Source organism: Desmodus rotundus, chromosome 7 (genome assembly GCF_022682495.2).
Source record: "Desmodus rotundus isolate HL8 chromosome 7, HLdesRot8A.1, whole genome shotgun sequence".
Taxonomy (NCBI): Eukaryota; Metazoa; Chordata; class Mammalia; order Chiroptera; family Phyllostomidae; genus Desmodus; species Desmodus rotundus.
The window spans coordinates 8,784,355-8,807,960 of record NC_071393.1 but is presented as its reverse complement, the minus strand read 5'-3'; the positions used below and the strand labels follow the sequence as shown (position 1 = coordinate 8,807,960).

The window sequence follows — 23,606 nt, the reverse complement described above, 5'->3', positions numbered from 1 at the left end:
ATATTCCTCCACTTCAACCTCAGAACGTGTCTGTCAGCCTCATGCCCGATACACAGTAGGTGCCGATACAAATGTGTGTGGAAGGGATGGGAACACGCGGCTCATCTCTAGTAAGCTAAAGCACTTTTTCTCCTGCAGGTTCTGACCCGCAGAACGGGGATCCCCATCAGCATGTCTCTGGTGTACATGACCATTGCCCGGCAGTTGGGGGTCCCTCTGGAACCTGTCAACTTCCCAAGTCACTTCTTACTGAGATGGTGCCAAACCACAGAAAGGTGAGCCATCTGTGACCCGCTGTGATGGGTCCAAGAATTCAGTCCTGCCGTGTGACAGGAGAGGTCACTGACCAGAGGTTGGGAGAGGACTGGGGTGGTGATGGACTGGTTTCATTTCTTGACTGTATCCATGTCGATCATCTGGTGTGCACGAGCGACATGTCTCTTTTGGTGTTGTTCCTTACAACTGCATGTGAACACACAATTATCTCAAAGGGCGAAGTTTAATTTTAAACAATAGGACTAGGGGTTCCAGGGCTTATGTGGATCTCAAAGACTTTCTTCCAAAGCAGATCAGATCAAGGAGTTCTTAAGGAAGCTCTTACTTTCCAGCCTTCCGTGAAACACTCCCCCCCCCCCCCCAGGAGAGGTGAGGGAACAGATCAGCCAGGGTCTTCATCGGCGTGCAAAGCAAGCAGACCTTCACGTTCTCATCTCGGTCCTTGCAGGGCCAGGCTAGTGAGCTTTCATCTTCTCTTTTAATCCCAGTGTTCTGCTGGGCATAATGCTGCTTTTCAGCTGTGGGCTGACTCTTCTGCAAGGAGGAGCTCACCATTAGGTAGACTGTCTCTCATGAAATGTGCTGTGTTGGGGGAAAAGAAGCAAAGTTATTTAGTTACATCCTGTTCTTGGAAACTACTTCCTGATGACCAGTTGTGATATCCTTAGTAGGAAGTACCTGAGATTTGAAGTCGGGCCGGGTTCAAACCTTGGCTTCCTCTGAGCCTCAGTTTTTTCTTCTATAAAATGGGACTAAAAGTTTTCATATAGTGGCTTGGAGGATTAAATGAGATGACCCAGTGCTTTACACAGCTAGTAGATTAGTTTCTGATTCTTACAGAGAAAATAAGTATAATCGGTCTCTGTATTTCCACCTCCTACTTTAAGAAATGAAACATACAGTCCTGGCTGGGCAGCTCAGTGGATTGAGCGCAGGCTGCGAACCAAAGGGTCGCTGGTCCGATTCTCAGTCAGGCAACCCAGGCCTGGGTTGCGGGCCAGGTCCTCAGTAGGGGGCACATGAGAGGCAGCCACGCATTGGTGTTTCTCTCCCTCTCTTCCTCTCTCCCTTCCCCTCTCTAAAATAAATAAATAAAATCTTAAAAAAAAACCCCGAAATGAAACATATACATAGTTGGAGCTTTCTGGGTATTCTTTCTTATCCCTTCGCCCCTCCTCTTCTCTCCAGAGGTAACCGCCAGGTAGTTTGAAATTGTTATTTTCATGCAAATTTTTACATATGTATTTTTCCTTAAATGATATGTACAGGCTTCCCTTTTCTCCAAATATAATCTGTTCCTAAAAAATGTATTCAGAGGTTTCTCTTTTGGATAGGAGGCAACCATTTTTCATTAAGTGGGAAAAATGATTTTTTCCCCATCCCATTTCTACTCCCTGAACAACCCAACCAATTTCTCCAGATATCTCTAAAATAGTCTTAAATGCCTATATAATAACCCACCAAGGATTTCTGCATGCTGCAAAGCATTTAAAACACCAATTACCATATTATTTACCACAGTAACTTGTTACTAGGTACAGTGGCGGTAGCAGTACTATTTTTCCTCTTCAGTACAATGAACAGTGCAAATGAGCAATGAAATAATCTGTTAGCACCCCGGGCCCCTGGCAAAAACAAGCATCGAGACCCGTCTCAGACAGGGCTGGGCCCCCGTAAAAGGCAGGTCAGAGGGCGAGTGCACAGGTGACTGACCCCCACGGGGTTGTGGGCCCTGTCTCTGCGCTTTCCTTGCTGACCTGCGCCCGCACCAGGACCCTACTGTTCACTCACCGCACCTTCACCCTCAGTCCTGGCGGCGGTCAAGTTCTTCTGGTTGCCGTGGCCATGCTGGTTCATTGGGTTTCCCAGGCCCCCGTGGGGACGTCGATGGGCACCAGTGCTCACGTGGACTGCGTTCGTCAGTCAGCACGAGGAGCACTGCCAGTGTTTCACTCCGAGCCTTTCTGTCTGGGGACGTGTCTCCCCCACACCTAAGTCGTCTTTAATGTCCTTCAAAGGTCTTTTTTTCATTTTCTTCCTCGAGCCCTTTGACATCCTGTTAGAACTATTCCTGGTCCTTTAAAATTTTGCTGCTGTTGTAGGGTGGGTGGGGTGGGGGGAAGTGGTGGCGGGAAAAGGGAGACAACTGTACTTGAACAACAATCAAAACAATTTTTTGTTGCTGTTGTAAATGGCTTTTAAAATTACACTTTCTAAATAGTGACCTCGTACAGGGATATGGATGATATTTAGGGACGGGGCTGGTAAGCAGCACCTTTGCTGAATAATTGATGGGTGCTAACAGCTTGTCAGCTCTTGGCTTCTCTCTGCAGACGTTCATATTGTCTGTGAATTGTGACGGGTTTGTTTGCCCTTTTCTTTCTCCCTGGATGTGTTTTGTGTCTTTCACTTACCTTATTCAGCTGGCTCGGCCTCTCCAGATGGATCGAAACAGTCAGTGATAGCCTGCCCCTTGCCTTGAGTGTGACTGTAAATGGAATCCTTTTAAAATTCCACCTCAGGGATGATGTTTGGGGACAGTGGCTTTCATCCAGATTATCAAAGCTGTCCTCTAAATTCCTTTTTTGCTAAGAGTTTTATTAATTACTAGGCAGTAGATCTTTTCCCTAAAATCTCTTTTTTGTATCTATTGATAGGATCATGTGGTTTTTCTTTTTCAGTCTATATGAGCTTGAAATAGATTTTTTAAAGTTCAGTTCTGTTTTCATGCTTAGGGCACATCTAACTTAATCACATGGGGCCTTTTAAATACATTGCTACATTGGGCTTGCTCAGGTTCTCGCCCATAAATCTGTGCGTGTGTGTGGTTCTCTAGACCCATAAAACGAGTTGAAGAGTGTCCTAGTTTCTGGGACACTAACGAATGTCTTGCCGAGGGGTGCTGTTAATTTGACTCAAGGAGGAAATCTGAAACAGTTGCTCCAGGAAAAAGTACAATTCTCCTGGAGACAAAGACCCACCTAAAAGTCTCAGGAGTCCTCACAGAGCACGCTTGGCAGTGCCCACCACCACCATCTACTCAGTGCGGGCCACCACCACATACAAGAGCACGGTCCGTGGAGAGCAGCTCCACGGGACGGGCCGTGGGTCGTGTCCAGGGACACAGCTCTCTGTGCTGGAGCATGGGCCCAGCCTGAGGCCATGGGAATGCTCAGCAGGTGTGGGACCACCTGTGTGTCTGCAGAACTGGGGCAGCAGCCTCCTGGTGCAAGGTGCCGTAACTTTTGGCGTATCCTCGGGGGGCCTGGGATCCACAGACCTCAGCTACTGCTGGTCTGCGTGTAGCCCCTGTCACGCTTCTGATGGGTATTCCTGGCAGTGACTTCTAGGGTGAACCTCCCTGAAAAACTGTTAGATGGCACACATCCACACTCTTCATCTTAAATATCAGCGTTTAAAGGGTCAGATTTCCAACTTTGGACAAGACCTTGTTTTTTTTTTTTTTTAATAGAAATGCTGCTGTGTTCACATTCAGTCTCTGATGTGAGCTACTTATTAGGAGGGATTAAATGTTGACTTGCTCAGCTGGGATCTGAGATTGGACTGACGCCGTGTGCTCCTTGTCTAGGGCCAACCTGGACATCTTTGACTACATCTACATCGATGCTTTTGGGAGAGGCAGGCAGCTGACGGTGAAGGAGTGTGAATACCTGATCGGCCAGCACGTGACCCCAGCACTGTACGGGGTGGTCAATGTGAAGAAGGTGCTGCAGCGGATGGTGGGAAACCTTTTAAGCCTGGGCAAGCGGTAAGATTTAGTGGTTTTCCGGTGCTTGTGCGGAGCGTGTGTCCTGGAAGGCTTGACTTGCCTTACAGAGACTTCTCTAATGAGCCTCCCTGGGGGACAGCAAAGCAGCGGGCGAGGTGTGGCACCGATGCGCTATCTACAGCTGTCACCTCCCATGGGAGAAACCGGCTCCCATGACATAGTGCCGTCCAGATTTAGGACGTGCTTGGTGAGTTTTCTTTGAGGTTCTGCGGTGGGCTTGGACGGGTCCTCTGTGAGTACCGACAGCATCCCTGAGTGACCAGGATACCGTAGACCGGCAAAGACTCTCTTGTAGGGGCAGGGTGTTCTCATGTCCAGGTGCTTTGTCATCTTTTAGTTTATACCTTCCTGTCACTCAGGTAAGAAAACAAAAGTGTGACACTCCTTGCCTTTGAGTTAAAGGAAATTTGTCTTGCAGAGTGAAAAGGAAGTCGTGCATTATAGCAGTAGTTCTTGCCTCGGGGCAGGGTTCTTTTTTTAATGGACTTTATTTTTAGAGCAGTTTGAGGTTCACAGCAAAACTGAGCAGAAAGTGTGGAGATTTCCCATAGGCCTCCTACCTCAGGCACACACAGCCTCCCGCAGGTGAACATCCTGCCCCGAAATGGCCCATTCGTTACAACCGGTGAACCTGCGTCAATACCTCACAGTCGCCCCACATCCTGAGGTCCACTCGTAAACTCGGGTTCCCTCTGGCGGTGTGCATTCTGCACACCTGCGGGCCTTAGCAAACCCTTGAAGATGTGCAGCTACCATCAGCGTCACGCAGAGCGGTTTCCGCCCTACGAGTTCTCTGCTCCGCCTGTTCAGAATCCAGTTTTAATCACGCACGGTGTTACTGATGTGACTGTGTAAGGGAAACGCTATGATTCTAGTTTAGTGCCCATCACTGCAGTGAGGCCCAAAACTTACATTTCCTGTGTGTGTGTGTGTGTGTGTGTAATGAAGACATTGTAACTGTTTGCTGAGCAGAGGGGAAGTGCCAGAGTCAGAAAATGCAGGGGATTTGTGTCCATTATTTGTAAAACCTGGGCCTTGCACGAGAGTGTCTCACTCAGAAGCACGCAGGATAAGATAAAAGCTTCTTCCAGCAGGGAAGGCATCGACCAATCCTACCAGCTCCTGCGAGACTCGCTGGACCTGTATCTGGCAATGTACCCGGACCAGGTGCAGCTCCTCCTCCTGCAAGCCAGGCTCTACTTCCACCTGGGAATCTGGCCAGAGAAGGTAATTATTCACCTTTGATGCTTTGCACTTACCTTAGAGAGGGAACGCACAGCTTGAAAGGCGGCTCTTACAGGTTTGCCCTTATATTAACGTGGGGAATACGCAGATCTGTTCAGTCTCCCAGTCTTGACCCATCGTTCAAAGACGTGTTTGTCTCCTTCACTGTGATTTAAAAAAACAAACAAACTGGTTCTACTGCCAGGAGTTGCCCATTCTCTTTGTGGTCAGTGCCTTCGATGTCCAGAACCACGGGGCCTCTGGCCTGCCAGTAACCTCCTGATACCCCTACGGAGAGTGTTCCCCAGGTCACCCCGACTTGGCAAGGGGGGGCAAAACTGAAAGTGCTTGGCCCCCAGCCGTGCTGTCAGCACCTGCATTGACCATGTAGAAGCACCCGCGTTGGACGTTGGACATTGGACGTAGGGAGGTTGATCTTAGAGTGTGCACATCCAGCTGCCGGACTAGTTCAGGACCGTTTATGGCTCTGGGAAACCGTAGGATTTGGCACTGTCCCGCACGGCTTTCTGTTTTGTCATGGCCCTGTGGCCAGCCGCCAGCGGTCTCAGAGGCTGCGGCAGGGGCAGAAGCGCTCCCCAGCAGGCTGTGGGTGTGGCCGGGCTCAAGGCCCTTCTTGTGTCCCAGAGCAGGAGCAGCTGCAGCTTGCATGGCGGCTGTGCGTTTCCAGGGGAAACATTGTAGCATTCCATGTTGTTTGTTTAGAACAATCTGTGAGAGGACCGAATTCTGAGTGGAAGAAATCTTTCTTGACAGAGTAGAACATCTAAATGACTTGGTATTGCTGAGATATAAGTTGTCTCGGTTACAACTTCAAAGATCTAAAATAATTCTGAGAAAGGACACATCAGCAGGAAAATCTCTGTAGACAGATGTCATCTGTGGCCCAGGGAGCAAAGAGCACGTGCTGTGGTCGGAGAGTTGGGGGAAATCTGGACCCTACCAAAGTTACACCCGCTTCCCAGAGCCTGAGTCAATGCTCTTGTCCAGGCTGTGAGGTCTTCTTTTGTTTTTTCATTGTATTTATTTTTGACACTAGGATATGCATAACTCCTGTCACTGTTTACTTTGGGTAAGGAATTTCATGGTAATTTGTAAAATGCAGATGTCCTTGCAAAGCAAGATTCTTGATAAACAAATTGTGTACTTCAGTTGCACGTCCACCTCCAAAGGGCTGAGGGGACCTCTCCTCTGGGGGGGAACGTGTGCAGGAGCTCTGGCTTCACCCTCAGCGACTCCGCTTGGTGCTCGCCTGCTGCTTTGGGGGCATTCCCTCGGCATCCTCGGGGTGAGCAAGGTTGCCTTGCCGCGCAGCAAACGCCACTCTATATATAAAACAAGTTCCAGGTTTGTCGTCACCCAGAACGTTGGTCCTCTTGATGACTGTTCAGTGGCTGCTGGCGTAGGCGCTTCCCCCACCCAGAGGTCCAGAAGGAGAGGTGGCACATCCCCAGTGAATCAGGGGCTCCCCCTTGTAAACCTGTACTCTAGCCGGGGAGCCGACACCGAGACGGAGGAGGAAAACGGTGGAGCTCCCCAGAGGAAGGGTTGGGGGTGCTACGGCAGTTAGAAAATGCCCCTCAGTGGAGAAAGGGTTTGCGGTGGACGTTGAAGCCATTTCAGAGGGCAGCAAAGCAGGTCTCTGGAGTGAGCCAGGCTGGCGTGTGCACGGCATAAAGGCAGACAGCGCGGTGCGTGCAGACGAGGTCGGCTCCACAGCGGTCCGTACACAGGTCCCTGTGCACGTGCGTGTGGGCGTCGCTGTATGGAAAACATTTTTCAGGACATGAGATCAGTTGGTGGAGGGCTTGGGATCTGCTCGGCCTTGTTAGGTAAAAGGCAAACATTCCTAAACTGGGAAGACCAGAAGGGCAACTTGTTTTCAGTGGAATTCAGCTGGGAAGAGCGACATGCAAGTCCTCCTGGTCACTGTTGCAGTCATCCAGGGTGGTCGTGGCTGCGACAGAAAGGGACCGCGTAGGGTGGCCAGGTTTTAAAGCTACTAACACTTACGGAACATCTCCTTCCAGCCCATGGGGTGCAGACTGTTTTGGTGACAAGGATGTCCCCCAGTGTCCCAAGGCAAGCCTGTTGAGCTCTGGCCCCCCCTTCCCTGCATTTTTGGGGATTAGTGAACTTCCCTTATTCGAGTATCTCTTCAGCTCCCTGATCCTGCTCTCTACTGTCTGCACTGAACACTCCCAGGCTGCTCTCATCTTCGGGGAAAACAAAGCACTCCCGTGACAGCCCTGCTGGCACCTCCCTGTGGCCACCTCCTTATCTCTCTCCTCCCCTGCACGGCTAGAATGTGCTTGCTGGCCACCCCAGCCTAGCCGGCCCCCCGCCTCGCCTCCCACACACTCCCCAGAAGGTGGGGGGGTCTGTTCCCACCCCTCCTCCTCCGGAAGGAACTGCGCTTGCCAGGGAAGCCAGTAACCCCTTTTTGATAAATCATTCTTTTTGTTGCCAAATCCAACAGATACTTGTTTTCCTTATCTTTAGTGATCGCTGGGGGCCACCACCACCCCCCGCCCCCAGCAGTACACTCTGTTCCTTCTACTCTGGTTCTTGGTTCTCAGGCCCTTGCTAGTTTCTAGACTTCTTTTCCCTCTGCACCTTTCCCCTGGGTCATCTCATCCGTTTTTCTTGCTTCAGCCCCCATCTGTAGGCTGACAGCTCTGGGACTTTGATCCCCTGCCTGGACCCTGGGCTCCAGACCAGCGTGCCCAGATGTCCCCTCCACATCTGTACTTGGCTCTGTCTCCTAGAGGACTGCACAGGCTTCCTGCGTGGTCTCATTCCTCTGCTCTCAGACCCTTGGCCCCATTTTATATGCTGCAGCCAGAGCGATCCTAACAAAATGTCAGCTGTGCCCCTTCACTGCTCAGGACGCTCTGGGTGGCCCCCGCTGTTGTGAAGACCAGGCTCCTCCTCCTCAGTATGGCCTACAGGGGTCTTGGTGGCCTGGCCCTCCCTGCCAGCACACTCTCTTCTCTCACGGTGGCCCCGTGTGTACTCTGCTACCATGGCCATGTCCTCCCCATTCGTCCATGCTCTTTGCACCAGTCCTCGGCCTGTGCTGTATCTCTGCCTGGGGCCTCTCAGCTCCAGCTGCCAGCTCACCTCTGCCCCTGAAACCCCTTCCCGGGCCCTTTGTGTGGGGCCGGCCCCAGCACCCTCTCACGCCGTAGCTGCTCCACGAGGGGCTGTCTGCTGCTTACTGCAGCTGGTGCCCCTGCTGTCAGCTCAGTTCCTGCCGCGCGGCAGGTGCTCAGGAGTGTTTGTTGGAATGAGTAAGGAAAGACTGGTCTTCATTAGCTGTAAATAAGGCAGAAGGCTCAGAGAGGTTATCCAGATTTCCCAACAAGGATTTGGCCACAGGAAAGGTGGGCATTTGGAGAGCAGACATGTTTCAGGTGGGGAGGGTGTTTAGGTGGGGGTATTTTCAATGTGATAGGGCCCGGAGCCACCTGCTGCTGTCCTAGAGCATCTAGGGGCTGCAGCAGCGGGGTCTGGTATCGGAAGCCCCAAAAGTAGAAGAGCCCACAGACAGTGGACTTCGGAGGGTGGAGCCCAGAGCTTCGGAGAGAGCCTGGGGAACTGGGCAATTAGGGGCAGTGAGGCCAGCAAACTGCGGCCTGGTGGCCTGCAGCAGCCTGGTTTATGAATATAAGTTTGTTTGCACACAGCCACGCCCATTCACTTACTTGTCTCTGGCTGCCTTCCAGCTACAGCTGCCGGAGAGAGTCATGGAGTCCGAGACCAAATGGCCCACAAAGCCTAAAATGCTTATGAGTCTCTGGGCCATGACAAAAAGCGTTTGCCAACCGTGAGTGATAGGCCTCCTCTTTCAGGATCTCTGCCCCACAAGTTGTAAATGTGGGATCCAAGGTACAGACACTGGTTTGGACACAGCACGGTGCCCAGCTGTCCGCACTGGCCTTCGGGAACACACAAGGCCTGGACCACCAGATCGTCCCTGTTTCTGCCCTCTCCCTTCAGCCTGCCACCCACAGGTCAAGGGGACGGGGGGGATTGCCCCTGAGCCTCCTCTCCCACTCTGACGCTCTGAGTTGGAGAATTCTTTTGTGTGCTGAAGACTCCAAGTTAGGTCTGTTCCTGCTCGGGCCGCTGGGAAGGGAGGGGCAGCTGTGTCCAGAACGCAGCAGAAGTCTAGTCAGCATTAACTGGTTGGAGCTGCAGAGGGGAACACGAGGAACGCATTACGCAAGCCCAGTAAATAGAAGCTTGCTGTTAAATCCCATACTGTTCACTACGAAAGATAAAGGTTGTTAGTGTCTCCAACTTAAAAGTTCTCTTGGAGGGGGGGAGGTGGGATTGGCTCTCAGCTGACAATGGTTGAAGCAGGGTTTCAGGTACTACAAATCATACCATTCTGCCCATCTTTATGTGTTTGAAATTTTCCATAACCGTTCATTAAAATACCCCTACTCTGGCTTTGGAATGATGGTGGTGGGCCCAGGTCTCCCCCTCACTCCAGGTCTTCGTAGCCTGTGGCCTGCCTTCCCCACGCCTGGTTCCTCTTCTGGCAGTGGCTCCTGTGCACCCTCGAGTTGGGGGATGAAATGACTTTATGAAGTGTATGAAGCGGCAGGTTTGGCTCAGTGACCAGGGAGAAATAGGTGCTCAGTAAATGCTGAGCCCCGCTAATCTCAGTCTGGAAGACAAGGTTGGGTGTTAGAATAACAGTATCTACGTTGCACAAGACGGTGATTTTCACAACACTTTGACAGGTTCATAATGTATCAGGAAACAGGGCCTTTATTAATCATCACTTGATACGAATAAACAAGTTCAGAGGTGCAAACAGCAAGTTTGACAGATCGGGAACTAGGATTAGGTTGCTGTGTCTCTGGACTCAGTAGTAGGGAAAGATCCTGTTTACAAAGGAGGAGCGTGCCAAAGGCCATAATTTTGTGTGTGTTTGTGTTTGCACCTGTGTGTGGGCATTAACTTCATCAGCATTTGTGTTTTCCCTGGAGGCCCGGGGTACAGTAGAAAGAATGCAGCCTCGGGCTCTGCTTCTCCCAGCTAGTCATTCACAGATCCCCTGTGGAAGTGGTTTCTCCCTGCCCACGTGAATATGAAATGCCATCGTGAGTAAAATTATGGGAATGGCCGCTGGGATTTCAGGACCCTGGTACCCACACCTTTGTGCTTCGAGTGTAACATCAGAAATGAATTAGTGTCCTTTCGGGGACTTCTCTGTGACCCCTTCTGTCCTCTGTGGTGCTGAGGACGCTCCAGCCAGCATCCTCCTGATCCAAGTGGCGGAGCATCTATGTTTCCAACCAGTGCATGAGTGCAGGCAGCTTCAAATTGTTTCCTCTCTCTGCACAGAAAAGTTGAAGCCCACACTGACCAAGAACGTAAGACCCTTTGAGAGTTCCCCCGATGCACCCTTGCGGGGCAGACTCTCCACACCCGTGCTGATTTCAGCCCACTGCGTTTCTCTTGCTTCCTCACCTTCACGCCAGTCGAGGGGGGTGTCGGAGGCCGGGTGCCCAGAATTAGAAGTGAGCGCACTGACTGAGGAGGGTCCCGTGGGGCTCTGGGACCTGGGCTGTCCTCAGGGCCTCGCCTTGCCGCCCTTTGTCAGGCTAGCTTAGGTAGGGCTGTACCCAATGCGGGAAAAAGGAAAAGGCCTTACTAAAAATATTATCACCTAGTCTTTCTGTCTTGTCTTGAAGGTGCTTGACATCCTCCAGCACATTCAAACCCTGGACCCCGGGCAGCATGGGGCCGTAGGTTACTTGGTGCAGCACACACTGGAGCACATTGAGCGCAAGAAGGAGGAGGTGGGTGTGGAGGTGAAGCTCCGTTCCCACGAGAAGCACAGGGATGTCTGCTACTCCATCGGGCTCATTATGAAGCACAAGAGGTGAGTGCCCCACATGTGGCCACAAAGGACTCCGAGGGCCCGGGAGTGGCGGCCGTGATACTCTAGAAGGGGACCTGGCTGCAAGCAGCAACTGCCTTGGTCCTGCTCAGGAAGGCCTCTAGCTGAACCATCTCTTTAACCTCTCTGTTTTTTAAGAAGGGATTTGCTCTCCTGGCTGGGAGGGCTTCTGATGCTTTAGTGACCTTTACATGTCTGACAGGAAGATGGGAGCGGCTGCAAATAGAGCTGTCCTCTCCCGTTTTCATTGTTCTTCCTCTCTTCATCTCACGCTCCCTGAATTTGAATCATGGGTCGCAGGGTCCACTCGTGGTCCAGAATTAAACTATGTCCAAAGGGATGGCCGTACTTCTGTCCCGCCAGCCAGCTGGGAGCTGAGAGTCCCTCCTCTCGCCAGCCTGTGCTGTCGCCAGCCCTCCGAAAACGCGCTTGTGTACGAAACGGCAGATGGCACTTCACTGCGGCTTTGGTCTGCACTCCCCTGGTTGCTGCACAGGCTGAGATCTTCTCGCAGGTTTACGGGCCATTCAAGTTTCCTTTTATTGAGTGTCTAAGAAGTATTTTGCTTCTGATTTGTAGTCATTCTTTTTCCGTATACTTACTCTCTGTGTGCACATAAGTTCCAAATACCTCTTTCCAGGTTTTGGTTCATGTTTTCATTCTTCTAATGCATTCTGTTTTTTATTTATTGTGGGAATTTCAAGCATCTGAGAGTAAAAGCTGAGTATACTAAACCGGGTGACGTTCCCCTGTCAGCCTCAGTGGTCATCACAATAGGGTCCGTCTTCATTGTCCCCTCCCCACCCACCCTTGCCTTCCTCCTCCCTGAAGAGAGTCTCCGGTGTCACTTCTCCTGTAGCTATTTCACAGTGTGTCTCTCGAAGGTAAGGGCCCTCTCTTTCGTTAAAAGTCCATTTCCCGTCCCGCTGCCGTATCTATGAAAGGATGAGTAATCCCTTACCGGGTGGATAGCTAGTCTCTTTGAACCAGGTCCTTTAACACTGTCTGCTGGCCACTCTCTTCCTTTCTGGGTTGTATTGTTAGCACGTGGAGGAATCACTCGCTGCCCCGAGTCATGGAGATAGCTCCAAGTTCTGCATTCTACATGTAGGTCTCGGTTCTACTAAGAACCAGTTTCGTGTACTGTTGTCAGGCCCGGGTCCTGATACCTTTTCCATTTTGATAACCCATTGTTGTCCCATCACTCGTCAGGAAGTTTGGTTTTTTCCCAACTGAAGCGCTAGATTGATAGTAAGAGGGGTTTATAAAAGAGAGGCAGGGGTGCCTTGAAAAATGACTCAATGTGGAGTAAAAGGTATATTTGTAGGAACGGGGGGTTAAGGGGAGCGAAGCCATCGCTGTGTGCTCCACAGCGGCCGGGGTCCCAGGGAACTGATTGGCCGTTGGTCTCACGTTACTCAGGTATGGCTACAACTGCGTCATCTACGGCTGGGACCCCACCTGCATGATGGGACACGAATGGATTCGCAACATGAATGTCCACAGCCTGCCTCACGGCCACCACCAGCCTTTCTACAACGTGCTGGTGGAGGACGGTTCTTGCAGATACGCGGCCCAGGGTGAGTGCCGGTCCTCGTCGGTGCATCTCATGACGCCTGGGCGTGCTTTAGCCTACCCTTCAGCTCTCAGAGACCGTGCGCCCAGTCGGGAGTTTCCCGTAGCCGCTCATCGGGGCCACTGTTCGGCCAGCACACACGGTGGAGTGCCGTGGTGCAGCCATGCCGCGGGTCAGTCAGTCAGGGTCCTCAAAGTCCCCCACCTTCACCGCCACAGCTAGGTGATCTGGTGCCGCTGGCGGTCTCTGTTCTGAGGGGGCATTGCCTTCGACAGTCAGACCCCCAGGGCCTGCTTCCCAGGCGCTGCCGTTGGCTCCCTCCAGGTAAGGAGGGCCTGCTTGAACTGGAGGGCTCTGACTGGACACTGTCGGGGCAGCCGCCCTGGCACCCTCTGGCCTCCTGAGACTGGCAGCCCTCTCTGGGAACTGCAGTCCACGGCACGGGCTCTGACGGCCCAGCCCAGGAGCCTCCCTTTTCTTTCCTCCTCCACTTGATGGGGTGGCTGTGTTGCGTGCCTGCCTGCGGAGGCATTCCCAGCGCTCATTTGAGTAATAAAATGGCACAGATGCTGATACCATGCTGCTCCGTGACAGACAGAGTTCTGATGTCCGTTCACTCCGTTGAAAACTCTCATTTCTCTGTCGCCATTGCCACCCTCATGTCCTCCCTGAGGAAACTGAAGTACACAGAGTCGCTGAAGCTCTAACTCACAGAGTGTGAACTTGAGCCCGGCAGCCTGGCGAAGCCTTGTGCCTAGACGGAAACGCGTGTGAGCTCGTGTCAGACCAGGGCGCTGACAGGGGTTTTGTTTAACTTCTCAAGCTGTGACAACAAGTCATACTAACAATGTCTAAAAATCAACATGATTTGAAAGTTATTCAGTGACCCGTGGGCCCTTTGCGCCCCCCACTAGCCACATGGTGAGCGTTTCACACTGTCTGCCACAGAGCGCACCCCAGGAGCGAGGGGCCCGTCTGTGACCAGGCCGCCGGCCTGCGTCTGCCTGCCCCTCACGTACCCATTGCCCCATCACGTAGGGCGGCTCTTAAGACTTTCAGGATTTGATGTTTGAGTTTCTAGAAACATCTCCATTGACTTTAAAATGGGCTTTTTAGAGTAGGCGAGCTGTTGTTTGGCCTTAGGCGTCCTGAAATTTTCGTTGTCTCAAGAATTCTTTTCTGGTTGTATCTTGAATGAGCTGTGTAAGGTTTGGAGTCGCGATAATGCGATGACTTCCTAAGGAAGTTTGACACCTGGCTGTGGGTTTCACACCCCTACCGCCGAGATCGGACTAGGCGAGTGTGGGTGATGCTAGCAGATTGCCTTCACAGAGTTTAAATTCTGAGGCTTTTAGAAAATTCTTAACTTCCCAGCCACACCCCATGGCAGCTCTCCACTTTTCTCAGCTGGAGACCCCATCGGCCCTGGGCAGGCGGCATCTGTCGCCTGTCAGCCGAGTGCTGGGCTGTGGGGCAGCTGTAGAGATGGAGCGGAGCCCCATCATAGGCTCCCCCAGAAGGGCCTGGCCTGATAGGTGGCGCCCCTCAGGGCTCTGTCACTTGGTAGGGCTCCCGGTCATCTCCTTCCCTCTGTGGCCTCGTTACTTGTTGACACATAAGCTGGCCACTCTCACTCATGAGTGAGAGCCTTATTTCCATGTCCGGCTCTTCTTGGGGCCCACGCCCACCTCACCAAAGCCCCCCAGCACCTGTGGTCAGGTTCGCCGAGGGGCTCAATATTCCTGACTGAACAGATAGAGCCGCTGCTCGTCCCCACCCCAGCCCGCTCCTGCTGGTCTCAGCGGAGCGGTGCCGCCTGGGCCCCATCTCTTCTCTGCCCCTCCCCTCATCATATGTCCGGTCAGCCAGCACATCACGCTGACTCCCCCTCCTAAATGCCTGTCTCAGGTTTGCATCTACCTTCTCCATCCCTGTCTCCCTACCCCTCTCAGCACCACAGGTGTTTCTTGCCTAAGTGGTACCAGTTTCCTAACCCGCCGCCACCTCCAGGCTGGCCCCCACAGGGCATCTCCTTGGCAGCGGCTAGAGAAATCTTCCCCTTGCTGCTTCACCTGCCCGTCAGGAGTGTGTTACTGGCAGGCCAGGCTCCTCTGCGTGGCCACAGGCGATGCGGACCCTCCCTCCCAACCTCACCTCTGCTCCTGCCCCTGCCGGACTCTGGCCGGGTTCACGTTTTTGTTCCTGGAGATGGCCATTCCCTCAGTCTTCACACAGGCGGCTGTCCCTTACAAAGAGGTTTCCCTGCACCCCCCAGCTTTGGGTCACATTTCAGGCTGGATGTCACCCCCACCCTTCCCCCACTGCCCTCAGGATGGGCGTCTGTCCCCTGCTGTGCTCTCCCTGAGCACCGGCCCTCCTTCTCTCCAGCAGGCCCCTGGCCCCATGCGTCGTCCGGGTCTAGTGAGGAGATGCTCCCATCCAGCTGCGGGAGGGAATCCCTGTCCAGAGCGGAGAGACCTTTGTGATAGAAGTGCAGACAAAGGGATGGGTGCGAATAGTGTGTAACTTAGAGTCTAACTAGCATTTTTGGTTTTAACAACTTTGGATGAAGAGAATTTCAAACATGCAAATACAGTGATCGCCCCATACACCCTCCATGAGATTCAGCAGTTAGCATTTTTACAGTATTTGTTTGACTTAGGGAGATTTTCACTTTTTGCTGAATATTTGAAAGAACATCGCAGACCTCCCGATCTCAGCGCTCAGTTACCCGTATTTTAAGAGTAAGGGCAGTTCGCTGCAGTACCATCGTCAGCATCCCAGCTAACGAGCAGAAATTACTGTGCAGTATGGCGCCTGCGGCCGCCACTCAGAATTCCCAGCTGTCACAGAGCCGCCTCTGCAGGGGCCGTCTGCGCTTGGCTTGAGTCACGGCCCACCCAGGGTTCACGCATGCGCTTCCTGGTTCTGTCTCAAGTCTCTCTCAGGGAAAGCAGCGACAGAAACAGTTTCTCACTCCTCATTTTCTTTCTCCTTTTTTTTCTTTTTCACAAGACGGGCACTTGGAAGAGGCCAGGCCGGCCACCCTGTAAACTCAAACTTTCTGGCTGAGCCACGCTGTGTGCTCACCTGTGTGTTGTCTGTAAGCTGGAAGCTCAGCACAAGGCTCGAGTAGATCCGGCCGGGGTTTGGGCTGAAATCTTTATTCTCAGGTGCCGTGTGTGTGTCCCGTCGCCTCTCGTCCTCAGGCCTATGCTGTTCCACGTCCCACTGCTAGGGAGGCGGATCTGAGTCACTTGGCTGAGATAGTGACTCACTGTAAGGGACCGTCTTCCCGTTGCAATTAACGAGAAACCCGTGGAGCCCCCCTGTGACATCCTGTGTATCTCGTCCTCCCCAGCAGCCTGTGTCCTCTCGTTTGTGTTTGTCTTCGTACCTGCTGATCTCCGCGCCCAGGTTATCGCATGCGAATTGCAGACTGTGGGATTTCTGCTGCTGTCACTCCCTCTGCTTCTGTAAACCAGGCCTTTCCTCCCCGCTTCCTCCCTCTCCCCTTGCCCAGCGCTGTCTCCTTCTCTCCCTCTTCCTTCCCACCTTCCCCCGCTCCCCCTCCACTCTAGTTCCCCTTCCCCTCTCCTCCCATAGATTCCTAGATTTTTATTTAGTCAATGTGTTACAATCATTTCGAGCCATTTTTTTTCCAAGTTAGCCCATACTTAGCCAGTGGGAGACCTTGAGAGGCTAAATTTTTAAAACTTATTTAAATATTTTTTTTACATTTTTGGGTTCACTTATTTGCATTCAATTATTTTGTTTTACAACTTTTTCTTGACCTGAATTTTCAGACTTGGGGTCCATGACCCTCGTGACTTGGGCAGAACCCAGCGACGAGTGCTCCTCTAGCTGTCAGTTCTCCGCAGAGGGGCGAAGAGTAGTCCACGGGCCACATGCGTGCACGGTGCCTTCTGGTCCTCTCATCCTGCACAGTCGAGGGCATTTCCCAAACAGCGTGCCAGCGGTCACCCCAGGAGGGACATGCAGCATCTGGCCTATTTGCCATTTTCCCCAGTAGGGGGCGCGCTGCCTGTCCCAGCTCCCCTCCCAACCTGGGTACTACGGCCTCTCCGTACTACGGCACTACGGCAAACCCGTGTTGCGGGTGCTGTGAACTTCAGTCGGCCGCCCTGTGAACTTCAGTCGGCCGCCCGTAGTGGAAGGTTAGGAATTCAACTGTGATGCGAACGTCTAGTGTTCACACGTGTTTTGTACGTGAAGCACCTCGTAGAGTGCTTGGTACGTGTGCGCCCCCACCCAGCGTTAGTTCCTGGTTCGATCGTTTGTCTTACAGTTCCAGACCCAGGTTTCCACCGCACCCCTCCACACACACGCACGGCTTGCGGCAGTCCGCGCGCGCTGGCTCGTGCGTGAGCCCCTGCCTCGGAGTGGGAGCATAAATAAGATTTGAACCGTTTCAGAGGTTTGGCGCTCTTTTAAATTGTGAAAATCTCAAGCGTCTGTCCGCTCTGACCCGGCAGTTCTGTCCTCAGCTGCTCCCCCAGGGACACGCTGGCCCACGGGGGCCTAAGGTCCCTTGTTGTCACAGACAGCGCCATCCCTGAGGGCTGGTGAGTTGGGGGCTGTCCCGACTATGGCATACTAAGCTCGTAAACCAGCCAGGGGTGAGCACTTCTTGTATGTTTTGTGTGAATAAGCAAAAACAAAACAGCACCTAGTTTTCTTTAAGGACAGACAGCTGTGTGGAGACCCTGCCTGTGTTCAGAGAGGGAGGGCTGGGAAGGTACACTCGCACTGACCGCGGCTTCCTCACGGGGGCAGGGGCGCCGGGACAGGACAGCCGCCCCCACAGGACCCACAGGTCGTGTTGCCATAGTTTTCCAGGAGTGTATTCATGTATTTTGGGGTAGCTTGCCAATTTAAAGGAAAATAAGCAGACACATTTCTCTGAAAATTTCAAGGGAATCAAAAAGACTTCTCAAGGTTTTTCCAGGACTTGTAAGTAGTCCCTGTTTTAATGTTTTGCTCAGTTACATTTCCTATCACTTAGCTTTCTTGTTCCTCTTCTAGTAAGTATTTCAGGAACCTTGTTTTGTAGAGTGGGATTCATTTTCCCCTCATAATACATAGTTGCCAACTTCACTGCCTTGTTTTCTCCTTTAAAAAGTTTTGTTTTAATTAATACCGTTTTGCTGTTTGGCTAGGAGCCCAGGCAGCTAGGCACGCTGAGGTCAGTGCACGTCCCTCTGTAGGAGCCGGGCCGGGAGCCGCCGTCCTCTACCCTGTCCTTGGTTTCTCTGCCTTCTGTCTGTGCCTCTCATGCCTCTTGGTTTGGGTCCATGTTTAGAGTTCTGGGCAGCTGCTGCCCGCCTATGTTGTCCTTACAGATTCGTGACTATAACCTGGCTTCGACCTTCCTGCCCTCCTCCCAGCTCTCAGATGCTAAGTGTTAGCCAGCACCAAGCTGCTCCTGAATATACACAGAGAAAGGAAAAGGGAGGAGAGAGAAAAGGTGCCGAAACGCACGTCTGACCTTCAGGACAGGGCTCTCCGCACTTTGCTGGGGTGGAGAATGTGGTCCGTGCTGGGGGGCTGATGGTAGAAGACTAGAAGGATGCAGGTGCAAGACTGGTCACCAGATACTGTGGGGGCTTCAGAAGCTGAACCGCTGGCCAAAACGAACCGGCTGGGACGCCCTTGTCTGTGGGTCTGTGTTAGATCGAGTTGGAGGAGCCGGGTGAGTCTCCAGTGTGCCAGCCTCCGAGAGGCTGCTGGAGCCAGACACCCTGCTCTGAGAATAGGAAGGTGCTTCTCTTTGGTATGGAGCTGCTGGGGCCCCAGGCCACCATTGCTCCACCCCAGTTCCCACTTGCTGCCTTTCTCCTGTTAGCTCTTCCACGTTCCATAAACACGTCTTTTTTTCTACCTTAAAAATGTTACTCAAAAACTGTTGCTAGGAAGTTCTCTGGATAAAAGATGCTGCAGAAAAGTCCATTTTAATGAGAATGTGCCTCTTTATCAACAGAAAACTTGGAATATAATGTGGAGCCTCAAGAAATCTCGCACCCCGATGTCGGACGCTATTTCTCAGAGTTTACTGGCACTCACTACATCCCGAACGCGGAGCTAGAGCTCCGGTACCCGGAGGATCTGGAGTCTGTCTACGAGACGGTGCAGAATATTTACAGTGCCAAGAAAGAGAACGTAGAGTAAACTCTGGTAGAGGACATTGTACCTTTGCTGCTGCTGCTATCTTCCAAGAGAACAGGATCCCTCTGGATTCGTCCCACCAGGAAAGCCACTTAGCCAGGGGTGCTGGTGCCCCCCCTAAGTTTAGGTAGCCTGTGCTCTCCTCCAGCTGCAAAGGCAATGTCGCTCTCTGCCTGCACTAGTGAGTCCATTTGAAAGGCACTGTGTTCAGTGGCATGGCTTGTACGCTTGTCCTGTGGTGACAGTGTGTGACATTCTGTCTTCATGAGGTCTCACAGTTGACACTCTTATAATCTCTTTTTTGATTCACTTTTCATTCTGTCTGTCGCACATTCGTCTCAGAATACTTTATTTGCTGGGCAGATGGGGTTATAAGTTTGCAGTAGTTTCTTTCCTGGTTACTCTGTAGAACATGCGCAGTCCTGAGGAAGGACTCTTTCTGTGTCCTGGTGCCCTGAGTTTAGTCGCTTATCCGGAGGGGAAGCTAAGTGTTCTTGGAGATTAACAAACTGATGGTAATCAGAATCTTTTGCTTTTATTTTTTCTGTGAAACAGAGTTCAAGCATTTACCTTTTTCTGTATTTGAATTAGGAGAGTAACAGTTTTTCCTCTTGGATTTATGCCTCTATCTCTATGAATCATTAGTTTTCCCTTTTATTACCTGAAATTCTTTGAGAAAATGTATAATGGCCTTGGTGATGGGTTTTTCCATGTTCATCTACTATGCCTCCCTTTAAAATAAGTACTTTTTAAAAATTTTTAACTATTCAGTATCATAAGTAGATCTTAAATTGGTGATGGGTTCTCTTTACAGTAGGAAGTACAATCTGATACTAAAATGTCTGCTTTTAGGAATTTTCCTGCGCGGTCTCCAAAGACCGAAAAATGAGACTTCACTTTTGTAAGCAGAAAAAAGATAATGAACGTTAGAAATGAAAAAAAAGAAAAGAGGAGGCTTCATGCCCCCATGACTCACCGCAAACCCTTTTTGAATGTGTTAGGATAGAAATACATGGGCCATCTTTCAGTTTAAGAGTCTTTGATCAGTGGGCAAGGAAACCAGCGTAGCCTGCGCTCTCGAGTCACCGCGGCTGTGAAGCCGTCTGCACGCAGCCTGTTCTCAGGCCACCCTACTTCCTACTCGGACCACAGCGGCTTGTTTTCCGTGGTCTTAGTAATGGCATGGAAGGTTCCAAGTCCGTGCAGCCACTCCGACCAGCCAGGTCTCCAGCCAGCTGACCTCGCGGGTCTGGAGGCAGGGCCTCAGAACTCCCTCTCTCAGTTGAAAAGAACCCAGTTGATCTAGTGAATGGGGCCTTAGGGGACAGGGATCCAGTCACCCCTTACTGCCAGGGTTCATTTGCATGCATTGTGTCCACGCCCTGTTTGATGACTGCCTCCTATTGATTCTTCTTGAAACCTGGGAATGACAGAGGTTTGGGGACGCCACCTGGCACTTGATAGCAAGCGACAGCTGAGTTAAGCAGTTACTAGAAAGAGATGGAGATTTGACCAGCCAGCTGCCTCCACTAGATTTCTCTGCCGTCCAGTGTCCATGTCCCTCATCAAATCCAGACTCAGACAATTTGGACTTGCCTTTGACATTGTGACCACTCACTCACAGCACCCAGCCTGCCTGAGGCTGGGGGTTTCACACTACTCTCATTTGAAGGTGGAAGGTAGGAAGTGCGGGGTGCATATTAGCGCGATGCAACACTAAGAAACCGTGCAGCATGCTGAGAATTGTCATTGTTGCGTTTCTGGTTGGTTTTCTTTGTCCGTAGAGTGACATCAGAGCCAAGAAAGATGGTTTCACCTGTAAATATGTGTCTAGACTGTTTTTAAATGTTTTCTTGTGAATGCTTCATTTGGCTCCAGGAGGCCTCGGGCACCTGTGTCAGCTGGTATTGGGCACTTTATATTTTTCTAAAACTGTGTTTTGGAACCTGTACTCTAATAAATCCTAAGTTTCTTTTTAAAATTTTTCCAAAGTTTTCTCCACTTTAAAAAGCCCTGTTATAAAAGTAGAACTTTCTCAATGTTAAAATATTAAATATTTGGATATAGTAACTTCTTTTCTCTTCCAATGAATGCCAAGATTTTCTTTGGTACAATGTTAGCAAGTGGGACTTACCTAGAGAGGCCACGCAAACGGCCCGGTCTCCTTGCAGAACAGAAAGACCCACCGTGACAAGCAGCAGAATGTCTCGCTTCCCTTCTGATCAAAATATGCAAAAGTTGGCCCTGCTGACGCTTTTCTTAACGTTGGTGAGTGCACAGGGTATCTTCAGACTGTGATTTTCCTGCCGAACGCGGATTTCATAAGCTCGCTAGTAATCTTGAGTATCTGCTTATAATGCAAAGACTTCAGCTTTTCAGTTATGTCAAAGTCTGCGTTTTTCAAACGAGAACGTCAAAGGTTCTGAGGGAAGCCCCGGTGTGTAGTTAACATCGACCTGGCGACTGCGTGACCTGCAGCCCATCCGAATGCCCGGCCGGCGGAGTCCCGCCCTTCCTGCTGTCTGTCGCTGCATGCCGTGTGGACAGAGAAGGTGGTGGGCTACACTGTCACCAGTTTCCTGCGCCTCGGTGTTCTCGGAGCCTGTCACGTGCCGCTGGCGGTGTGACTTTTCCCATCTTCCTGATGACTTCGACCCTGGAGCGCCCTTCCCAAGCACCGCACACGCACGCCGCGTCCCGGGGCCCAGTGCGTGCGGAAGCCTTTGGGAAGCACGGTCTCGGAGACGCCAGTCCACCAGGCATGCCCACCTCGAGTCCACCTTAGCGTCAGCCATCTGGGCCCTGCGTCTTGTTTGAAAGTTATCCATCCGTTCGGACTTTGAAAGGCTGCCTTTATGTTGTCTGTCTGCCTGAACCGGATCGCAGATCCCACTGTAAGTGCATTTACACAGCAGGATTGTTTGATTGCGAAAGCCCGCGCTAAACACTGTTGCTAAATCGGTTTAACATTTTCCCGCATCTACTTAATGTCTTGCTCTAATTTTAAAATGTCAAATGTCTCGGTCTTCCCTAATGTATCACATCGAGTCGTGCGTCCCTGCTCTAGGCTGTCTTCTGTTACCATCAAGTCCCTTTGCTGCGAAGGGACATGCTTCTTTCTCTTACTTCTTATTGCAGATATGTGAAATTGAACCACCAGCAACTTTTTCATTCGAAAGTATCTTGTGACCGTGAAAATCCAGATGTTCGTCTTTTGTTTCTGGGAGGGGAGGAGAGGCTGCCCACCTGGAGGAAGTGAGGAAGTCAGCCCTGTGGCGGTGTGTTTTGGGAGACAGCAGTAGCTGTATTGCATGTACTGCTTGCTGACTTTGAGCCAGGCACTGGCCAAGTGTTGATGGCCCTCACGGCCGCTCCACAAGGCAGGGCCAGGTGGTGAATACTGGGACTGCATACACTCTGTCACGTACTCTTCTCTGTTTTTAAAAACGTACAAACAACCAATCTGAGCCTGAGGGCTGTACAGAAGCAGGCCAGAGGTGGGATGTGGCCCGCCAGCCATCATCCGCTGACCCCGGCCGGGGTCGGGGGCCTGCCTGGCATTCCGCTGTACCGATGGGGAACCGTGCCCTCTGCTCGTGCATAGGTGGGAGACCTGGCATTTGACAGCCACACTACCGACTACCTCGCAATGTTTTTATCTTTTGCCTTGCAGCAACTTTAACTTCTAACCTTTCACTTCTGAAAACTTAGAATCAAGAGAAAAGGACATTCCTTTGGTGATTAAAATGTGCAATTATAGCATAAATGTATTATGGCCATTTAGCAATGATTGTATTAGGGTAATGCTAGTTCTATAATAAATAGATCCCCCCAAAATACAATGGCTTGAACACGAGAACTTTTTTGCTGAAGTAACACCGGGTGGGGGAGTGGGGGGGTGGTCGTGGCGGCCCTGGGGCCATCTTTAAGACTCTGGGGGGCAGGGGTCCGGGGAGGAGGGGAGCCTGCTGTCCTCAGTGTGTGGCTTTCAGGAACACCCTGGGGCCATCTCTGTCCAACCTGGAGGGGATCGAGCCTGGGGGGGGGGCACACATTTGAGAGGGTTCTGTGACCAAGGCTGCAGTGGCACTTAGCACTTCCACTCACATTCCCGGGGGAGGCTGGGGAGGAAGGAGTCCGTGGCTCGCAGCCGCGGCCCCTGCCTCCTGCACAGGAGTGCTCTTCCTGGAGCCGGCATGCCCTGATTCCCGGCAGGGTAGGGGCAGGGGAGGTGGGCGGGCAGCCTGTGTAACTCGGGCTGGCTTTGGCTACAAACGTTGCCCCTGTCACTGGCTTCTGCCACAGTGTGGTGTCCAGGCAGTGGGGGGTACTCCTCACAGGTCAAGCTGTCTTAAATCCCTAGTCTCCGCAACAGAAGGTGTGGGAGGGAAGGAGAGGAGGCTGGGCAGTGGCCTGTGTGTCCAGGAGAAAATGAAGTTTGGGGCTCCACCTTGTCTGCCGCCACTGTGTCTGTACCCACACACCCAAACCCCTGGGCTCCTGCAATGACGAGGTGCTGCTGGGTGGACGTCGTGAAGCCCCGAGCCGTGGGAGCGGAGCAGGTGGGGAAGTGGAGACTGTGCTCCCTGGGAGATGGTCCCTTCTCCATAGTGCCC

The 23,606-nt window shown here is 51.9% G+C and overlaps 1 protein-coding gene across 6 annotated transcripts in view; it reads left to right on the top strand.

The window, feature by feature from the left end:
* The window catches only part of FBXO21 (F-box protein 21), a 35,975-nt gene extending 13,143 nt beyond the window's left edge, over positions 1 to 22,832 (top strand). For 2 of the 6 annotated variants that reach the window (XM_024566705.4, XM_045200757.3), the window contains exons 7-12: positions 139 to 275; positions 3,866 to 4,045; positions 5,161 to 5,293; positions 10,999 to 11,210; positions 12,651 to 12,808; positions 18,806 to 22,832. In XM_024566705.4, the coding sequence (XP_024422473.1) occupies positions 139 to 275; positions 3,866 to 4,045; positions 5,161 to 5,293; positions 10,999 to 11,210; positions 12,651 to 12,808; positions 18,806 to 18,993 (1,008 nt within the window). In that variant the 3' untranslated portion in view covers positions 18,994 to 22,832. Of the gene's footprint in view, positions 1 to 138; positions 276 to 3,865; positions 4,046 to 5,157; positions 5,294 to 10,998; positions 11,211 to 12,650; positions 12,809 to 18,805 lie in introns of all 6 variants that reach the window. The other 4 variants (XM_024566704.4, XM_045200756.3, XM_024566707.4 and 1 more) reach the window with 3 other exon arrangements.
* The last annotated feature ends 774 nt before the right edge of the window (positions 22,833 to 23,606 follow it).